The following is a 23,639-nucleotide window of genomic DNA, read 5'->3' as shown; positions in this document are numbered from 1 at the left end:
TAAGGCTCCTTCTCTCCTTGAGTTATTTATGTGAGTTTGTAGTTATTATGTGCATCTTTCAAACGCATGTTTTTCTTTTTTTTTTCTTTAAGGGTATTTGACTTTGTCGGAGACCGACCACGTCGTTGTGTCAAGTAGTCACTCCTCATATTTTACATTCTTACAGCAGTGCAGGCTGCATTCTATTTAATTTAATTTTATAGATTTTATAATGAAGTACAGACCTAATGTTATATACTTGTATTTACATCCTAATAACGCGTTAAAAATTCTAATCAACTTCGAGTGTCCAAAATAGTAGGAAAATAAATCTATTTCATCAGTTAAGATAATTATAATTATGTTTAGGCATTGCTATGTGTAAACGGCTGCTGCACATGTGTTGAAAAACATTATCTTATATATATATACATAAGTAATATGTATGTAATATAATAATATATATATGATGTAAAAGCGCTAATGAAAAAAAACCTGTTCCAAATACAGATAAAATAAGTCAAAAAAGAAAAAAAATTGAGATATGTTATATAACCATGTATGTATTATATCGCATCGTGTGTATACGCCCTTTTAACATATCGATGGTTTTAAAATGAAAAAAAATATCCCTGAAAAATGTATTATAATATTATTGTCGTAGATAGCGTTATCGGAGAAAATCACTTAAGTATTCTATTCTATGTATATATTGCCTACATGTGTATGTTGCACGTGTGCTGTGTTGTGTGTGTAGCATAATATTATATTTATTAGACACGATATGTGACATATCGTGTTTAATATATCATGTGTTTCACAGGCACACACACATAACGTATCTATCGTACGTATTGAATTGAATAATTTAGTTGTTGGCAAAACTATAGCCTATAGATTCCAATCGAATTAATACAATAAAATAATAAAGCGTGCATATCATATCAAATATTTATTTTCTTCTAGAATATGGGTTATTATACATATAAATACAGTTAAAACGATATTTTAATAATATTCAAATATTTTATAATTTTTAAAATTTAAAATTTTTGTGGGCAGTCAAAATAAATTTCGTCGAATTTGATTAAAATGTACAGATTACAAGAATGAAATATATTACATAAAGTTTTAACGTGATGCTTAAGAAATAGACGAATATTTATATATAAATATAATATGTAGACTGAAACTTTTTGTTACAACTATTTCAGTGCCTATCGTTTTGCAATGATATATTTAGTATATAATATTATTATAAGACATTATTCAAAGCGCTTTAAACTTTTTTATAGTTAAAGCCCGTCGTCAATTTATTTCACAAATCGTGTATATATGATAATCGCTGCAGTTATATCAGCGCGCACCGCCCAGTCGCAAGTATAGGACAAAACTAATACAAACAATGATGTATATATATAATTTATTATTGAACGCATAATATGAATTGACGTCAAAAAAAGCATTAATATTGTTATATTGTTTTACAACTTTAATTTTATATTTTTACATTACCCTAGACGGTCATTATAATGATACTACACGTGACAATAGCAGTATAATAATACATATTATTCAATGTATTATGATATATAAATATATTATAATGTGTAACTATAAAATAGTTTTAAATTTTATATCGCCTGTTTTTGGGGACAGATAATATTGGAAATATATATATATATATATATATATATATATATATATGTATGTATTCAGTAAAAACAAATCATTCACGATATATTTTGGTACGTAGGAATTCGTAGTTAATATAGTTATTGTAAAATCGTATAAGCGATAAATTGTCGTACTGTGTTTATTATAATTTTTTTTTTATACTTGCATATTATTATTATTATTACCTAATATTATTATTTTTTTTTTTATTAACTTGTGTACTATAAATATATATAATACATAATATTTTTTTAGATATTTAATATATGTATGCTGCACATGAACACATACTTTTTATCATGAGTACTATTGCTGTACTGTACTATGACATAGTCGAGATTTTGTTTTGAGAGGGATATCTGAAAATTTATTAAATGTGTGATGTTTAATGAGAATCTCTCATACGTTTATTGTGTTGACACTGTGATACATGTAGGTATATATTATAGTGTTTTAGACGTTTGCAGTAACCTTCATACAAATTACGTAAAATGTAAACAAAAAGCATTTTTACATTTTCCTGAAATTTCTCTACAGCTCCTGACTACATCGCTGAATTATAAATAAAAAGTTAATAGGTATATTTATTAAATTTTATTGAGGTTCACCTTAGTAGATAAACGAGAAACAATTATTTACAGTAGCTATTATAATATATAAATGTATAATGTGTTGTATAATATAATAACAGATCACCAATTAGTAATTAATACTTTTGAAAGGCTATTATAGGAATTTAGGATATTTTTAAGAGTCACTAAAATATAGTCTACATGCTTCTTATCCAAACAAAGTAAATGCAAAATTAAAACTAATAATAAAAACCCTATTCGAACAGTTACATATTAAAAATAATAATCAATGTATACATTTTTTAACCATGACTGGATAAAGTTTGTCTATGGCCGCCATATTTTAATGATCCCTGAAGTATAACATACTTAATATGCATAGCACGCACTACTTGTTATGATGACATATATTATAATAATATTAAACTAAGAAGGTGTAGGTTAAATAAATCTATTATATAGTTGTCTAGTCAAGTTATCATATTTTTTTATATTTCAATTTTATTCGTTTAAATAATAATATTCAAATTTTTGAAATTTTTAAGTATCTATAGGTATTTATACCAATTTAATATATACTAATTTAAAGGTTTTAAAGTATTTTAAACTACTTAGATTGTTATTCCGTTTAATCAAACAATATTCTTTGGCGGTGGAGATAAATTTTTTGTTTTTGAGGTTTTTAATAAAAACTTTAAATATTACATAACTTAAGTAAATGCGTTTTTTAAGGTATATCATTCTGTATATCTAAATATAATAATAATTTATAAATATATGATGGATATGGTGTAATGTAGTAATTGTTAATTATTATATACCTATTATATTACATATGTAAAAATACGTGTGTGTGTGTGTGCGCGCGCGCGCTGTACACGCATGCAATAAATCATGATATTTATGTATATCAACGGTTCTCAACTTAGGGTACGCGTACCCCAAGGGGAACGCGACATGATCTCAAGGGGTACATGAAAAAAATTGGCTATTGGTGAAAAATGTTGAATATGTTTATTTAAAACAATTAATTTCGAAAATATTCATGATAAGTTATTAAAAATAAAAATTTGTGTCACAAGTTAAAACTTAACCGTAAACTTATCTAATAGATAAGGAGTATAGAATTTAACATAGACATTTTTGTTATTTTTTATTTAAATATTTTAAAAGTAGTTATGTGAAAAAGTTTAAAAATTATAACGAGGGGTACAATCTAGCAAAATATTAAGTTTAGGGGTACGAAACGAAAAAAAAGGTTGAGAACCGCTGATCTATATTATATTATACACATATACGAGGACGTATATAGATATGATATATATTGTACCAGATGCGTGTTCGATAGCAGCATATTTATTTTCAGGCCCATGTGTGACGCAATTCTCGCTTGTATAAAGTCCAGATAGGCGTATATGATACATTTTTATTAAATATATATATTTATACGTGACGAATCTATTAGCTGCGACCAACCAACGCACAAATCTACATAATATGTATAATATAAATATATATAAATATACGTGTGAATTCTAGTATTATACCACCCTGGCCCGTCAACTTCCTTTATAATATTATGTTTATAATTTTTTTTATAGCTTTCCAATATAACTCCAAGTGTAGTTAAATAAAAAAAGTTGATCTGGATTTAAATACTTCTACTCCGAAATTATTTAGTAAAATACTTTTACTTACATATTTTATAACTTTTAATTTGTGATTTTTTTAATTCCCTTAAATTTATTTTCGGTACACACTCGAATAAACTATCTATTTAAGTAATGCTATATAATTATATTATAATTCAGTACAATCTATAATAATACACCATAGGTATATTATATATTTATATAAAGTAGGTATATAACATAGGAAGTCCGACGTCGGTCGTAAATGCCGCTGTAACCGGAAATTATATTCCAAAACCAGCTCTGCACGTGTAATGTCGTAGTATATTCCGTCTCAAAGATTATAATATATATATATACATAATAGACTTGCATCTTGCATATGTAAATATAAATATAATATATATAAAGCTATACAAAGATAAATGTACAGGATAACGTTATATAATTTAACTATAATAGCGACTATTTGCAGATATTTGTATTTAATTATGTATTGAACCGAGTTCTTGAACACCTATATATATATATATATATATATATCGCAATGATGAAATATGCAGATACAACAGTGTGGATTTGCGAAGACACTTAGATAAATATAGCTTTGTTTTTTTTTGGAAAAAAATATATTTATGATCTGTTTGTGCAATAACATCAGGTTTACTGATGTACTTATTTTATGTTATAATATTTACTCTGCAATATATTTAATACGTTTCTTAGTTGATTACTGTCATATATATGCAGCTAGAGCACTATATATTTAAAGTACATATATTATGCTTTAAACTATGGTGGTACCAGAATATTTTTCAAGGTGGGCTAAAGGAAGATGAATATATATTAGTATATAGGTGCAGTCGCATAATAGAGGGGTAAATGGTGGTATTCCCGGTCAGGACCCTTCCTCTCTTGGACCCTTCAGTGGTTAAGTTATGTGACTTTACAATAAAAGATTGTTTATTTTATCTGAAATTTGATTCTTTAAAGTCTTTGAAACCTCCTTGAAAAAATTTTGATTTCGACACTAATAGTCTTGATAACTTGCATACAGTACCTATTTTTTTCTCGTTTAAAAACGATGTGCAAATAGCTCGTCGAATATCAAAATCGTTATTATTACAAATATTGCAGCCGCACTGTTACATTCGTATATCAATGCTAGTATTGTATTAAGAATATAATAATGTCTCTGTATAATAATTATATGCATAAACGGTGTATTATAAATGTAATTTATATTGTATGCGGGTTAAGTGATTTATTTATTAGCTGCTGTTGATTGAGAATGTATTACACTATAGCTGCAGGGACAACGATTTTTTATTCCGAAGATTTATTATTTTCGTCAACAAAAACTCATATGTGACCACCATAGTATACGATATTAAAAATGACAAACTACATTATGTAATATATACACATAACGCGTCTACGAAAAATCATAAGTATATTATACTATATCGAACAGACCTGCAGCACTTAAGTTGTTTGCGTAGTGCAATTATTATTACATATAATGTAAAGGGCTTTAAAATAGGTATATACCGCTATAATAGCATATTAGGTACTTGAATGTTACTACATGTTTATCATATGCTCGAGTGCACTTTAAGTTGTTATAAAAAAAATAAGATAAATAACAAAAAATACATCTTATTTATCTCACGAGTCCCGGCGAACCTATAGGAATGGTTGTACATTATAATAATATAATATTAAGACTTACATACATAAACCATATGTATGTCCATACAATGTATATATAATATATATAGACGTCATACATAATTGTACATATTATGCCAATGAACGTTTCTTCGGCACTCATGTAGTTTAATGTATACCAATAGAATATATAGTTAAGGACACAACTAGACATACCAGCTCTCAACGGTTACAATAATTTATACCAGTTATAATATATAAATCCTACTCCCTCGTCATAATTATACAGTTGAATATATATACATATTCAATAATAGGTAGGTAATAATGTAATATATATCTGATATTAATAATATCTTGTATGTATGTGCGCAGATCTGTCGGAATGTACCTGTACCTATAAATATATTTACTACAGCAGGTGACGAGATATCTGAAGGGGTTAAAATAATTATGCATGATATAGTCATAGATTATTCATGAATAATTTAAAGTAAAATACCAATATTACTTATATGATTATTTAATTCAGTCGGAGTAAACTTATTGAGTATAGTTAAAATGGCTTTAAGCTAATATTCAAGCAAAAAAAAAAAAAAATAATATATTTTATCTAGAATTTTACAGTTAACTATTAAATTAAATTATAACTATATTTATTCCTAAATACATATTATATAAATTTATATTTCTAAAATAGTGAGAATAAAATATCGCAAGTTTTATAAAGGATTGTTTAAAGGATAATATGGTATTGGTACATCAACTTCCCTGAGTTAATATTGTGGATAAAATAAATATATTGATTATATTATTAGAATATGAAGCTATATATATATATATATATATATATATATAACATGCTACATTATAATATTTATAAACTAGAGCATTCTCGATGGCGTAAATTTATAAATACTGCAGCCCTGCTGTTGTATATTCGTGCGAGTATTATATATATATCTACGCATGGTATATCTATACTTGACGTATAATATTTACATAAATATAGTGTGTATATATACATCAAATACAAACAACACACGCGTTGTATACTAGTATATATATTATATATATATTTATAATGTGATATGTTCGTGTTGTCCCGTGGCCGCGCGTGCAGCATGCAGTATTTCAGTGCATTTACAGTGCAGCGATGCGTGCAACAGCGTTTAGGTCTCTCTTCCACCACGTGAATATTCAATATATTATAACATAACATGATGGTTGCGTGTGCATACGTCATATACCTATATATTGTGCTTAAATATGATATGTATACCTAACCTAAGTTTGACTAGAACTGAAAAATAATCAATTATGTTTATTTGTTTCTGTTAATAGGTTGCACTGTTTCTTGCCTGCTATCACTCTGGCCAGCGTCCAAGGTAATTATTGAATCCATGCACAAAAAAATCTATCATTATTTTTTCTATTTTAAGCACGCAAATATTAAATTATATTACATATATTTATACTTTTATGTTCCTACTTACATTAAATATACAGGAAGTACACATATTATATTGTTATATGGAAATTTTCAGTAAACAACGTCGCGTGCGATTTTTCCCGCGCTTATTTACTTATTATACCTATAGGTATTTCATGGAGTTAATTTTATTCCTAGTCATTTTTTTATTTTTACTAAGAATTCCATCGAATAACAACTTGGATTTATAAACATAGATATATTTGTTCATATAGTTATTCACCGCGTTCCTTTCTACATACCCGCCCACGCACTATAATATAGGTACACTTATTTTCTACTATATATAGTCTCATGCATGTTAGTAATTTACAAAGTTAAAAACTTATAGGTACATATAATAATATATAAGTAACTAAAATTTGAATATTCAATGAAATTTAGTAACCATACTTTTTAAATATTTACATAATATAATATATTAACAGTTTTATACGCACGCACTATGTATGATTCATTATTAAGAAACGTAAACACAGCAGTTTTAATTTTTTTATTTCGAGTTTAGGAACATCATAAATGTTTGTATCGACCTATAATTAATGTCATTAGATATTACTTGTACTGTACATAGGTAATCTATAATAATAATTTACAGTAAACTAAATAGTGATTATTTTCTAAAATATTAATACATTAAAAATAAAAATAAGTTATTGACTATAGCTAGAAAAAAAAGCAGTGAAACATCATATACAACAAATAGATTATATACATATAATATACCTACTATCTATAAACCTGTATACTGTATTTCGCATAATCCCATGTAGTTATATTTACATTAACAATAATAAATATTATATTATGTACCTATAATAAACTTATATATATATATATATATATATATACATGATGTGCTTATATATTATCGTTAAGCCATATTCGTTAATTTAATATAGATACACAAATAAAAATGTTTAGCTAAATTATAATTTGGTATAAATAATACACAAAAATAGTTTATGAAAAGTAGATAATGAGCAGTGGTGTGCGTGCGCGGTCCGGACGTCGGGACCTCCCGCGGCGGCGCGTCTGCGGACCAGTCGAAAATCGTATAATGAGCCGACATGCGCGCACAAAGATGGCGGCGTTCGCCGCCGCCGCGACCGGTGTCATAGCCGATTGAGATCTATACAGTAGACGGCGGCTGTAGCTAGCGTAGTTATGTTATTATCATTGTAATATATTACGATAATATTAAAGTATCGCCGTCTGCGTGATTACTTTTCGTGGATAATTTAATATTATTATATTTTAGGGATACCTAAGCGCAGGTGGACCGCGACGACGACATCTTTATATAATTATATACGTTATATACCTATATATAAGTACGAGTCTGACATCTTTATAAATTTCCACATAGAAACTTCTTTATAAATATTAAAAACTCGGTCGGCTCATCTGCTCGTCTACCGCCCATATAATACACAGCACACATATATATAATAATATTATATAGGTAGATATACCCACCGAGAATGTTTTTGTATTTTTTTCCCTAGAAAACTGTTTTTCGAGCCATAGTGATGACGGCCAGAGAGAGATATGGTAAACAGATTATTACATTATTTTCGGTCGTTTGTTTTTCATACGCATCATAAAATTCGAACACCGTTCGCCTGATGCAGCGGCGTTGCACTTACAGATTAAATTCGGCGGTGATCCCCTATCGCGAGACACAAATATACAATATAATAATTTTGTACATCAGCTATTATATATATATATGCATATATTGTCTACACAGCGCCTGCCTTTCTTTTGCAGTCGACTACGACGCCGTCGCCGCCGCTGACACAATGCGCAATTTTCCATATCACCGGTTATAATGTAATAACGACGCCATACAGTATTATACCGTCTCCCGACGGTCTTCAATGCCTCTCCCCTACTACCAACAACCTAATACTGAAGTCTCCCTCAGCCGCTTCAGCCTAACCTATATATATTATATATATTTTTTTGTTTTTTCTTTTCGAGTTTTTGTTGTCGAGCCCTCTTTTTCTTGCCATACATACATCCATTTATACAATGTTATTTGACGTTTCATCGAGGGGCCGTGACTAAAACTTTTCGTGTGTATGCTGTATAGTTAGACGGATCGCAAAGATGCTTTGTATTTATAGGTGCATAATATATAATAATGGCGAGTGTGTGTTGCTGTTCTGTACAATAGGTGTCCCATATATATATAATGTACCTATATTAATGTATTACTGCATATATTCGGAATCAGCCCCACGATTCAAGAGTCAACACCGCTTTTGTTGTGTCGCAACAATAATATAAAGAGAAAAATTTGTCTTAAGTACAATGTATACACATGCGTAGACACCCGACATAGTATACAGAGTCCCGCGCCGTGTAAATGCAGGACTAATCTGTCTGTATGTGACCTTTATAACGCTAATAATATTTTATATACCTATATTGTATAGGTACGTTGCGATTTTGGGCGCACGCGTTGCGCCGACGCTTCTTTTAACGCGCCATTTCTTTTTATTTATATTTATTTTTTTCCCTTCTCATATTTGGATCTTCTCTATTCATTTTTCTTTTTTTCTATACACCGGTGCAAATCTGTCTATTGCCAGCACATAATATTATACATAAATTCAACATTTACACCTAAGGGTATAGATGCATATAATCTGTCGCGTAATGCCGTATACTGCAGCGTGTTTTAACGATTATAAGTTATAACCATACACATCATGGAAGTATATGTATAATACACATTCAATATATACGTCATGCTGTATTATATCGTATATGGCGTCCGTTATTCGAATTCGTATTTCAAAAGTCGCCGCTCAGGCGTCCGGAATAGGTATACATCATGCCGTATATCGATACACACTCATATTAAATATATAAACCATATATAAATATATACATACATAGCTGCAGCTTATACGTACAGCGTATACGACCGTTATCTCTCGTAAACTCTAAAAGGGTTGAGGTCAGAAATACAATTTATTTTACCGTCAGACCGTCGTCAGTAATGGGTTTTCATATATATATATAATATATAACGCATGTATATAGGTAGGTATATATATAATAATTGTATATAGTGCCTATTTCTAGAAGGATTGTAAATATATACCTTTATAATATGCATCTTGCAGTATTATGCCGCGCACAGCTTTCAAATAGTTTTGTATGTGATATATATATGTATATTATATATAGTCATCGAATTTTTTGGACGTGATGAATAATAATATATTATTTTTGACGAGCCGGTTCCCGAACAGTCTTCCTTGTGTACCTATATGAAACACAGATATATGGAACCGGAATCCGGATTTGTTAACTTCATAGGTATGTTTATGTATAACATGCATATATAAAAACGTCATTAAATACGTATATATACCTATAGGTATCCCCTATACTAGATATGCTGCAGGTTTAAAATATTATATATATAAAGTATACTTAGGTATATTATTTTCTAAATCACTCTTCACGTTATAAAATATAGATGTTATATTATATAGGTTGATTTTCATCTGTAGGTTTTCAAACCCAAATTTAGGTATACACATAAAAGTAGTGTTTAAAACACGTCAACGAGTCAATTTAGATTTCCGTTGTCTGGTATTATATAATAGATATATAAACTGCAGCCGTACAATGTAGAATACATATGGCTATAGTTATTTCTAATATATAGAATTATCGGTCGAATTTCGAATAAATAAGAGCACATGATATTTTATCAAAGCAATATAATATTGAAATTATTTAAAATTATTTTCTATTACTTTTAAAAAAAAGTCAACAAATTTTGTATTACTATTCTGTTATAAATTATTATTGAATGTGTTTGAGACTTTTATACATTTACATACATATATATATATATATATATATATATACTAATGTTATAAATTCCAAATTAAACTGCATAGTTCCGAGTATATATCAATGGTTAAAAATACTAATGACTACCTATAATGAATGGATTGAATCAAACCATACCCTCAGGTAAAGGTTTATTACAGCTATACATTTAAAAATACAAAAAGAATGGTTTTTACATAGGTATTATTAAATACGTATAAGTTTTATTCTGTGAAGTTCAAGGGAAACCTGCGTGATGACGGTCAAATAGATGATAAAATATACGGTTAGTTTTTGATCTCACAATAATTTCTGACATTAAGGGTTGTACAATTTTAATTCTGATTAAAATAATATGATATTAGGCTCGTGCAGAAACGACCGAAAACGTCGAGGGTGCGCGCCATTATCATAATTCTCGCCGCGACGAAAGGGCGCCTTTGACATCGTTATGGCGACGGCGGGCGGACATGAAAAATATAATAATAATAATAATGTTTCGACTCCGTAATAGTACGCATTGTGTACATAAGACACGGTAGCTACGGCCGCAGCAGCAGCGGCTCTGTCCGCACGACAGCCCTGAGAGCAGCGCTGTTGCGAGCGCCGACGGCGGTGACACAGTACGAGGCCGGTCCGCCGAGCAGCGCGGCGGTCGGGCCGCGGACGCGAGAGACGGGAGCGCGGCGCGCGCGCACACGCGCATGCAAACGGGCGCGCGACGACGGTGCACCACGCCGCTAAACACCAACTACTACGCGCTCGCGTCGGCCCGTTTGTGAGCCGTCGGGCGCGGTGTGTCGTCACCCGTCATCGGCGGTCGTCACTTCTCACGTCAGTCCGCTCTCGTGCACCGTGCGTACGAAACTTCGGACCTCCGCCGCACACGCACACGCGCCGTCCGCGGTCTCGGTAGTTCCGTCGCGTATTTCGCATATACACGATAACATAGAATAACATTGAAACATCGTCGTCTGCCGCGAAGTTTTGCATTTTCGGTTTTTTAAAATTAATTTTAATTTCATCGTTTGTTTTATTTTATTTTATTTGAAATTTTTTAAAAGTGAAACGGGGGAGATCACAATAATTAATTTACCCAACGGTTTTTTTTTTTTTTTGCACCGCAGGCTTATGCGTCCATACTTGATATTTTTTTTTACTTTTTTTTTTGTTCGCGATCAAAAGATTCCCCGGCAGTTTATGATCGCCAAGCCGTAATTATCGCTCGCGCGCCTCGTCCGGTGGTCAAGCGCCAGCGATTCGTATAACATTATTATTAATATAAATATTTATTTATAATAAACACAACTGTTCACGTGCACGCAATATTTATATATATAAAAAAATATATATATATATATGATATGTTTAACCGTTAAATACTCTAAACTGATCTGGACTTGTCTTCTTGTGTTCTGTTGCCGACTTTGACCAAACGCCGACCGACGTCTGAACGCTGCCGACATCGTCTACTGCACCGCTATCACCTACGCCCGCGGTTGTCTGTCACCTAAACCCCGTCCGAAACCACAACAATTATCATCATCGGCGACCTCGGGGACGCTGCCGTCGGTACGCTGTACGGTGGCGGTGAACACGATGTTACCACCGGTGCAGGGTGCCCGACCCCGACAGCCGGACCCGGGCTGAGTTGGTGGACGATGATGAACGGCGGCCTGTACGAGGACAGCCCGCCGGCGCCACCGCCTCCGTCGTCCGTGTCGCTGCAGCCGCCGTCGGTGGATATCGCGCGCGCCGCGCCGGCGGCCGTCATCAAGACGTCGCCGTCGTCCACGCCGATCACGTCCTCCGTAACGCCGCCGCCACAGCAACAGCAACAGCAGCCGCCGCCTCTGTTACACATACCGGCCAAACGGTTACAATCGCATTCCATCGGAGGCGGTGGAGGCGGCGGTGGCGGTTACGATTGCATGGACACTGCCGCCGGTTCGGCGGGCGTCATCAGACATTCGCATCACCAGTGGAACGCGTACTCGCCCGCCGTGGTCGACCACGCCGCGTTCGACCAGTACGCCGCGCCGCCTCATCACCACCACCACCATCAACCGGCCGCGCCGACCTACTACAACTTGGCCGCGGACGCTAGCGGCGGCCACCATCACCACCATCACCACCATCACCGGACGTCCATGGACGGCGGCAGTGGAGGCGGCAGCGGCGGCCGCAAACCGCCAACGGGCCTTCCGTTCTGGTCGCCCGCGGCCACCGACTATTGCGGAGCCGGTCTAGGCGGCGGTAGCGGCAGCGGCGGCGGTCTCGCCAGTAAATACACCAACGGCGGCGTGACGCCGTGCAGCAGTTCCGCCGGACCGCCGTCCGCCGCCGACCACCATCACCAGTTCTCGCAGTCCTGGTGCACCAACTACTCGCCGTACACCACCACCACGTCCTCATCGTCTTCGTCGTCCGTGGCCGCGGCAGCCGCGGCCGCAGCCGCAGCCGCCGCTTCGGCGTCCCGACACCCGTCCGGCGGCGGTGGCCCGGCCGACACGCCGCAGCCGACGTACCTGCAGTCCGGCAGTCCCGGCGACGACCGGGGCGGAAACAACTCGTCGCGCATGACGTCCGGCTCGGCCGACGGTCCGGCCGCGGGCCCGTTCAGCCACGACAACGCGTACCAGCCGCCGCCGCCGCCGCCTCCGTCGTCGTTGCCGCTCAGGAACTACGGAAGCTCGCACGATCCCGTCTCGTCGACGCCTTACCCGCCAACAGGTACGTACTATCGTTTTGAATCGACCGACTATAATATTATTATGTACCTCCGTCGCGTCTTATCCATCTCACAGCACCTATATGTATCGTAAGAGAAACGATGTGCTCGTCACACCTCTCTATGTGCACGACGGTTTTACTTTTTCGGATACGAAATGATAATAGTAACAACGACGACGTTTGACCCGGTTCTGAGAACTACGTACGTATAATATAGGTACGTGCCGCGGGGTTGGAGACTTGTATAAAAATTTGGACGTGAACAAACTATTTCAAAACAAACACGACGCGCGTAATGACGTAATATATTACGGCCTTTTTTTTTTCGTCTTCTTCTTATTTTTCTACCTCTCCTCCACGCCCGCTTGCAGTAGGTAAATGTGCCGTCTCGTATACACGCTCGCGTGGGTGGGTGCAGAAGAGTGGGGTAGTGTACAGCACACACACACATGACGTATATATTATAATGTATAATATATGTACATGTAGTGCAGCAGCCGCGTGTATATAATAATATAAGCTTTATACATATTATGTATATTATATATATATATATATAGTTTACAATATTATTATTGTGCGGTGCGAGCAACAGAGGCGATACGTGCACGGGCGTCCGTCCGCGTACAAAAGGACGGGCGGCCGTAAAGTATACGATTTTATTGGACGGGTAGGTCAGCTGTCTCCGCCGCGGCAGTTCGATGCCGATGCCGCCGCGTGTATTATTATCATCATTGTGTGTATATTATACCCACTACACGGTCAACGCAGCACTCACGCAGAGCGGCATCGGTATCGGATCGTCGTCGTATGGACTGATGGTAAATGCCCAAAATCCATGTATATACCGCGCGCGCGGGATCCAAATTATAATAAAATAATAATAATAATAATAATAATAACGAAGACGATAATATACATCGTTCGGTGCTACCGAATCCGTCGTAGTCCGCCGCCTAATAGGTAATAAGAATCGAACGCGTACTATGTTTATAATATTATTATGTCTGAATTTAAATAATAATATCGTACCGAGGCGGAGGTTTTGATTTCGCGGAACCGCGTGACCGCGTTCGCGAACACCGCTCTCGACCAGTTTTTTCGTATTCTCGGTGTAGGTACATTATAATTTAATATAATATTCAAGTTTATGCATACGACGCGCACGTCATTACATAATGATATCGTTAAATCGCTATATTATGTGTATGTATCATGTTATAGGCCCGGTCGCACGTACACGCGTGTGGTAGGTACGATCGCGTACGACGTTTTATATTATTAAAATATAGGTACGCGTTATTCGTCGCGGAAGCGAAGGAAAACCGGTGGAGTTTATAAACCGTTTGACGCGAAATGTTATCGCGGAAGTGATTTATGATGGATAATTTTCGCGAAAATAGAAAACGAGCGTAAAAAAAAAATAAAAATAAAAAACGTTATAATCGAATGACATATTATTTACAATATCAGCTAAAATTGCAATGCATCGCGTCACCGCCGACATACCGACCGACCTACCGACGTAGCGTCCCACCGCGCGTAATTTGCAGCTGTCCCCACGGCGGAGTACGGCGGTGGCGTCCGCACCCTCATAATATACGCGCATCTTTAATAATACGCTGGTTTTTCTGCACTCGGTAGCCGCCCATAACGCGATGTATAGGTGTTTTCCCTGTATGACGAATTCTGTTCAGTTGCAAACCATTATTATTATTTTATTGTTCGGTATATTATTTATTTTGTTTGCACAAATTCGCGCGGCCATCATTTAGATACTTTATGTACATCACATTGAATCGGAGCCGTATAGAGTAGTAGTCCCTGGAGGATCGCGGACGCTGACGACCGATAAGTTTTGCCAGACTAAAAGCTTCCGCACTACTGCGATCAGAATTTTCTGTTCCGTGCATGTCAAGTAACAGGCCTACTGTACAAGTATTAATATTACCACGTGACATCCGAAATGACCAAAACTACAATGATTAGACCGACCGCGGCCGTGCGTAAACGGCGAAGCTACACTTAACTGATTTTATTACCATAGTTCGTGACAGCTTTATGACTCGAGACACTTCTTACAACTACAACCGCCACTGTTCTTATACTACAGGTCGGTCGTCACTCGACGAACACCAAAATTAGTTACCTAAATCGTCCAAGACGAAAATCATTTTTTAACTCTTCAGTGACCACCTCCATATTGCTGAAGTAATCTATATTATACGCTTGTATTAAACATATTTTGTGTTAAATTTGGTGTGCTGTGTATATCATGAGAGATAAGGCATTTTGTATACTCACTTTTATAAAAACATATTTGTTTAAATGAAAATATTTAAGCCGTAATGATTTTAGACTAAACATACGTATATTTAAAAAAATTAAAATACTAATTACTATTCTATAAAGATATTGGAAGCTTTTAATTAAAAAATCTAAAAATATTATTTCGTTTGAGTGCAGTGCCGTGAGCTTGTAGTGTTTCTAAAAAACAAGCAGTTCATTCAAAACAGTCATGTTTCTCAAAGATTAGACGTTATTCTTAATACTTAAACTGTTTTCATGTATTTCTAACTTTTTAAATAATTGGGACTAAAACAGGTTTTCATTATTTTTCGTCTTTCACGCTGCTACGAGTTCGTAAAATTAAATTAATTTTACAGCAAAGCGCTATACACAGATAGATAGAACGTCTATATCGCAAAACTATGGATAATATATTGATCTTAAAGTGAGGAGGTGTTGTTAAGTTTAAGACTCGGTCTTTCTATGTCTAAAAACAATAAAAAAATTTACCATTAACATTTACTCTTAAAGGTATGATTAACGTTCAGTTATTACCTATCGGCGATTCCTTATAATTATTATTGCAGTTTTTAATGAACACTTCGGTTTATTTTTGAAAATGATTTTTTATTATCTCACCATCACCAAGAAATAATACATTTTATTCTTTCGAAAATGTTTAGTTTGAAACTATAATAGTATTGCGGTAATGACTGTAGCGGTATGCTATCTTTCATCGTCTAGTCGGCTTACACCGTGTTTAGAAATCTAGATCTCTTCAGTAAACTAAGCGTTTTAACTTTTATCGATATTAAATGCCTTTTGTTTTTAATTTATTAACTTTATATATTTTTATACGTAAAAATTACACCTAACACTACGATATTAATATATTATATATATATATATTTATAAGTTATAGCGCTTCCTGTTATTTCTTGCTACTTTAAACCCCGATATCAATGCAGTACAAAACACACACACACACACACACACACACATTGCTACTGCTACGCAAATGTTGACGACCACTGTCGGTTACGAGATTGTTATTATACTAATATTACTAAATATATATGTGTACGCCGACGACACTTCGAGTGCCATTTCGAAGGAACATAATAATAATATCACAGCCATAACGCGTGTGCGCGCACTATATTACCACGCGCGCTCGCGCGCACACACACACAAGCGTGTGTACAAATAATATGTACGTGAACTCTTGTGAGCGCGTAGAAAAATTTAAATTCCGTTTATACTCGATAAAACATCTGCTCATTATTATTAGTTTCTACGCGCTCGACCCGTCTGCCCCCGTCGTCGGGCGTGTTTTATAATATTTTACATATATGTCACGCACGTCTCCTACACTTTGATATAATCTATGTAGGCACACATTATTATTTGGTCAACGAAAAAATAGAGCCCAATTTTTTTTTAATTTTCCTAGTTGCCGACTCGCGGCTGCGACGGGGTGCGCACCGCGCGCCACCGCCCCTGAACAGCTGCGGCACCCGTCCGACTGTATATTTTCTCCCATTAATACATGGTATCTATATGCGCGTGCTCGATATATGCGTGTGTGTTCAGTAGGTACTTATGTGTATATACACACGAATGTAGACGATACGTCTCGTAAGTGATTTCGATTCAGAAGCTATATAAGCCCGTGTGAATAACATAAATTTCGTCGGACAAATCCTGACCGGCACCGCATTACGAAATCGAACAAAAATCAACCCTTGTGTAATGCATATTACTATATCGTATATGCGCGACAATTTACAATATTGTCTGCTTTGCAGTATATGCCCCCATAAATACGGTTTATAAATGTGTACGAATACGTTTCATAATATATTATTGCTGGAGTATATATATGTAAAATTATACCTATTTTCTGGCGTGAAATTCATTTACTGCGCGTATAAAGGGTTACATCAGAGGTGTAGAGTACCTATGCGTATGATATTTAGTAAACCTGAAAGAAAAAACAAACGCTTGTTTTGAAATTCGCCAAAAAAAAAAAAAAAACTTCGACCAGGACACGTGATAATATAACAACGCGTATATGCACATGCATTTTATCGGGAACGGGTCGTATACCCAGAGCGTTCGGGGAGGTTGTTTGCGAATTTCACCCCGACCGCGGGCGCGAGGGATGTTATTCGCAGAACAGAAACTGTTATAAAAAACCACGAAAAATTGCAGTGTTCAAACAAAATCATCCCGGCTCTTTGCACTTTGACGAAACGCGAATACTCTTGCCCATTTACGCGTGTTGTATATACCTGCAACGCTCACCTATGTCTACACAATTTATGGTATAAAGGTGTGTGTATATGCGTGTATTATACGGCCCATATTATACTGTGTGATCACCCGCTGCAACTCTTTTATCGTGTACATATTATAACCGTGCGTTGATCGACGTATATACCTACATCGTATATAAGGTTTTATACAGAGTGATTCGACGATTTAAACAAGAAAAATATTCAAATGATCGATGTTCAAGTCGTACAGGTACACGTGCGGCCTGTATACAGACACTGTATAACATAAAGTCGATAGGCATTTGAACAAGCCGGCCGCCGGTATTATTGTATAATAGGTATTTGACCGAGCGCTGGCCTAAGGGCGCCAAACCGGCCGTAAACATATCATTTTATATAATACACGCGCAAATCGACCGTGACGTGTTAAATGTTATTTCGTTATAAAAATAAAAATGGTTTTCGATCAGTTTAGAAAAAAAAAATATATTTATGCCGGGACCAGTTCGGTATAGATTTATAAAATAACCCGTAATGGTCGTTTTGCTCAAAATTGATTACTTTAGATCCTGCTTTGAGTTGCAACTTATCGCATTATAATAATTTTAACTACGTGAAACCCTTGACGAGTGGCGAAATTAAGTTATACAAAGCGTATAACGTAATTTTATGATAAATACTATATAATAGGTGCATATTATGATAAAAATTATTACTAGTAAGTAGTAGTATCGAACAAAATAATATAATGATATAAATATCATGCAGAGTTTAGTAGTAATAATACGCGTGACGTTAATAGTTACACGTAACTTTTTAAATAGCATTTCAACATAGATTTAATTACTTTTAATACCAAAGAACTAGCTTTCAACGAAGTTATACCTACTTACGATACAGTGTAATAATTCTCCATAAAATAATACCTATAACTTTTACTCAGTTCTCAAAAGTATCTTATTAAATATATGTATATTGCGCGTATATTTTTTGCTTCAGAAAACCTTCCCAATAATATCAAAACTAATCATTTCTCGAAAAAAAAAAAAAATGCATATTGCGTTATTGAACTGTCAATCGTTTAGTAAAACCACTACGTAGTGTTGTAAACTATTTTGAACGTCATTATTACAAACTAATTTTTAGTGTTTTAGATTTCTAAGAAGCTTTTTAACGCATTACTTCTATCATGATACGATTGAATTAAAAAAAAAAAATTCTCTGCAATGCTGCAGATTTATACATTATATAACACGTAAATATAATGAATACTAGAAATATTTTTTTATAAATATGTGTATTATATTATATAAGTGTTAAATTATAGTAATAAAATAGTGAGAAATGTTTCATTGACCTGTATACAGTTATTTTCTAAAAAACAATACACGAGCGATTTTTCACAGGTATATTTTATTATTAACGCCGTTTTCTTTGTACGCTCGCAGGTTCGTTGTCGAGCATTGGGATGGGTGTCGGATCTAACCCGCTGGAGTGGACAGGTCAGGTGACCGTGCGCAAGAAGAGAAAACCGTACTCGAAGTTCCAAACACTGGAGCTGGAAAAGGAGTTTCTGTTCAACGCGTACGTGTCCAAACAGAAGCGCTGGGAGCTGGCCCGGAACCTGGCGCTGTCCGAACGCCAGGTGAAAATATGGTTCCAGAACAGGCGCATGAAGAACAAGAAGAACAGCCAGCGGCAGGCCGTGCAACAGCAGCAACAGCAACAGCAGCAACAACAGCAGCAGTCCAACAACAACAACAACAGCAACGGTAGCGCCAACGCCAATCACCAACATCACATGCAAGTCATCGGCGGCCACCACGGCAATGGGCCCATCAAACACCATCAGTGACCGTTGCATTACTCTGGAGCCGCCGTCACCGCCGCCCATCCATCGATGCACATGCACCACGTACACCATCAACTACAACCGCTACCCCCGCCGCCGCCACATCACCTCCACCATCATTACCCTTTGCAATCCGTCTGAATGCTAACATCGTAAGTCCGAGTACGGCGTAAGTTTTAATCTATTTACATGACATACAACACATGTTCACGGGGGAAGAGATCGATTTTTTCGTTTTTTTATGGCGAAACGCAACAGACACTTTTTTTTACGTCTATTTTTGTCTCCAAACAGACATTTTGACATGTACTTTGAGAGTGGCCTGAAATTCTCGTGTATGAGCTTACAGCAGTTATTGGTATAATGTTTACCGATGAATTTCGAAATCAGATTTGGCCACGATAATAACACCAATGAGATTGTCTTTCGTTACGCCGTTCCACACGAACAAATATCTGCGCCGCCCGTTTACCGTAAAACTCGTACTCTGGCTATTCATATATGCATTCACACATGGATACTTTATTTTAAATTCATAGTTCTTCCAAATCGGACGAGCTCTGTCTCTTATTCCGTATCTCGCTCAAACACAAAATAATATAATTCAGTCGTAGATCAACCGAAAAAATAAAAATCATCACTTGAAAACAGATTAGTATTTGAAATTCAAAAACGGTAGGGAAAACGTGGTATAAGTACGTCATATATTTTAATCGAATAAACGGTTAATAATATTATTATTAACGTATTTAGGGGTACATCTTTAAAAATACATTGGCTCCAGAGTGTTGACATTTTATAATATTATAATATGTTATAAATCATAATGTTTAAACGTGTACATTTATAAATATACATGAAATACAATTTAAGTTACTAAGTTTATGTATATAATATATGAGATTATACTATTAGGCTAAATATACAATACATAACGTAACGTGTTTTTACTATTTAGGTATTATGTGTATGTGTATTTAACGAAACGTGTATATGCCGCAATATAATGATGTAGAATATAATAAGTCCCCGAGTTGGACACGTTTGAGTGTGATGCGATGATATGATTATAATATTATAAAGCATCGTTGTAGGAATTTTATTTAAAAATGTGTTATCGTTTCTTTTTTTCCTTTTTTTTTATTTAGCCTCTAACTTAAATAATAATAAATATTATAATAATAATAATGAATAATGACATACATAAAACTATATAAATCGTTTCACGAAACATAACCAGTGGTTTTTATATATTTATTATTATTATTATTTTTTTTTTGTTTAGACGAAAAACTATCGATCTCCGTCTTTAAGCGAGTTTTAGCGTTTTCTTATATTTTTTTCTAATATTTAAATAATAAATGTGACGTGTAAATATGTAATATAATTAATAAATAATTATCTAAAAATATATATAATATACGCATGGAAATTGTACAAGTCGTATGCATATAATATTATATTATGTTTAATTTAAACTGCAGTTGTATAGATATTAGTCGGTTTTTTCGATTTCTCAATATTTCCTCTATAGTATTTATATTGTAAAACGTTTTTCACACTCATGAATATACCTTTATAAATATATATATATTTAGATACAATCATTGCAACATTTATGTACGACAATATTATTAAAACAGTAAGACGAAATAATAATAATATTACAAAAGCTACACGAAAACGGTTTATCGCGGCTTTCATTCTGTTAAGTTTTTTTCTTTATATAATGTAGCTAAAGCATTAAATTGCAAATTTTACAATCCTTTTTAATATACACACATTTTTTTCATTATAAATAATAATAATTAAATAACCAAAGTCTTATTAAAGTATTATACATCGCGATTTATATGAAATATATCTGCGAAATAAATGTGTAATATTTCTTTCTATTGTTTTTTTTTTTTTTACGTTATTTATGTTCTGGTTATGTATGACTATTATTTTGTTGTATTAGTTTCATTATTATTATTTTTATTATTATTATTATTATTATCATTATCATTATATTTTTTTTCGTTTGGTTCAACTTTAGTGTTTAAACATTATTTATTGGTGCCAAAATCTATTTTATTATTGTTTTTAATGCTACCATCTCTCCTCCCCATTATTTTGAAAACGCTTAAATCGTCGCGTAGACCACGTATTTATAAATATTAAATAGGTAATTTTAATGTTCCGTCGTTATATTTTATATAGGTAAGCAAATATATTATGTAAATAACGATTGAACTCAAATTTTTCTTTTTAAAATAGATTTCAGGAAAAAAAAATTATTTTACTGTATATATTAATAATATAGATTATGGGAATATGAAAAGCAAAAAAAAAGTATTTATAATTTATTATGACATTGTATTATGAACGAACTCGCGCGACCGATATTTTGTCTTCAATATTATTTTATCGTCATCTGTATCGACCTAAGTATTTATTATATTAATTATTTAATATTATCTGAGCGTAATTATATTATAATACAATTTAATATAATGTATTACAATATTTATGCAATATAAAAATGTAATGTGGGCAAAATCAATAACCGAAAAATATGATTATTGTCGGTTCGCGTAATTTTATGTACTAATGTTAAACGAAATGGATAATAATTTTTTATAATTATTATATCTATTGTACCTTGTAAATTTTGATTTATTTGTAAGTTAGTGTAATTTTTTTTTTTTGTTTTTTTGCTAATTAGTAGACTACATATTATTATTATTATTATTATTATTATAATTATGTGTAAATTGAATTCTATTTCAAAATTTGCTATATACATATTATTATATATTATTTACTATTTGTCCTAAATATATTAACCCGATTTGTTATATTAGTATTTTAAAAAGAAAAAAAAACGATACAAAAAATGAGCGTTAATTATTGGTGTTGTTATTTACACGTATTAGATAAACAACAAAAAATATATTATTTAATAATATAGATTCCTACAATTAAAATATCATAATGATAGTTGGATTCGGAGTATGCCCAGAAATATTTTTGATGGTCACAGTCGTACTTCAGCTGTCCTCGTGTACGTCACTACCTTCAGAGCCAGCAGTAGAATTGTGGGAGTCCGACATCGACGTCCTAGCATATGTATTGTTAATTAATAATTACGATTATTAATATTACAACGAAATGTCGCGTATGGCGTAGGAAATACGCATAAATTATCAGACATATATTTTATTAATAACCGCATCCAACAATCATGCAATCATATACGTATACATATTATTATAATATATTATATAGGTATAATAATAAATCGTTGCGAGTGCGGTTGTTTAACATTATGTGACGATCGGACCTTGAATGAACACACCGACAAAAAATATGTACACATTTCGTGTTCTTATGGAAGTACTTGCGGATGCCACCCACTACCACGTAAATATAATAATTATATATACTTTTATCTCCATTGCTACTCGAGTTACACTCGTAGGTATATGATACCTACTAAAACACTTTTAAACGTTACCAGCGACGATACAAATACAGGTACCTTCTAAGACTTAATATTTAAACACTTTAATAATCACAGATTTGCGTTTGAAATTAAAAAAAAAAATCAACTAAATATGC

The 23,639-nt window shown here is 33.9% G+C and overlaps 1 protein-coding gene across 2 annotated transcripts in view; it reads left to right on the top strand.

Moving 5' to 3' along the window:
* Nucleotides 1–20,811, top strand: part of LOC112594397 (homeobox protein abdominal-A homolog) — a 75,138-nt gene extending 54,327 nt beyond the window's left edge. For both annotated transcript variants that reach the window (XM_025339163.1, XM_025339169.1), the window contains 3 exons: nucleotides 6,875–6,918; nucleotides 12,501–13,616; nucleotides 19,633–20,811. In XM_025339163.1, the coding sequence (XP_025194948.1) occupies nucleotides 12,545–13,616; nucleotides 19,633–20,039 (1,479 nt within the window). In that variant the 5' untranslated portion in view covers nucleotides 6,875–6,918; nucleotides 12,501–12,544 and the 3' untranslated portion in view covers nucleotides 20,040–20,811. The remainder of the gene's footprint in view (nucleotides 1–6,874; nucleotides 6,919–12,500; nucleotides 13,617–19,632) is intronic.
* Nucleotides 20,812–23,639: the final 2,828 nt, after the last annotated feature.

The sequence above is a fragment of the Melanaphis sacchari genome, unplaced genomic scaffold (assembly GCF_002803265.2).
Source record: "Melanaphis sacchari strain LSU unplaced genomic scaffold, SCAv2.0 Contig0_pilon_pilon, whole genome shotgun sequence".
Classification (NCBI taxonomy): Eukaryota; Metazoa; Arthropoda; class Insecta; order Hemiptera; family Aphididae; genus Melanaphis; species Melanaphis sacchari.
The sequence above is the reverse complement of the archived record's forward strand: the minus strand, read 5'-3'. Positions and strand labels throughout refer to the sequence as shown.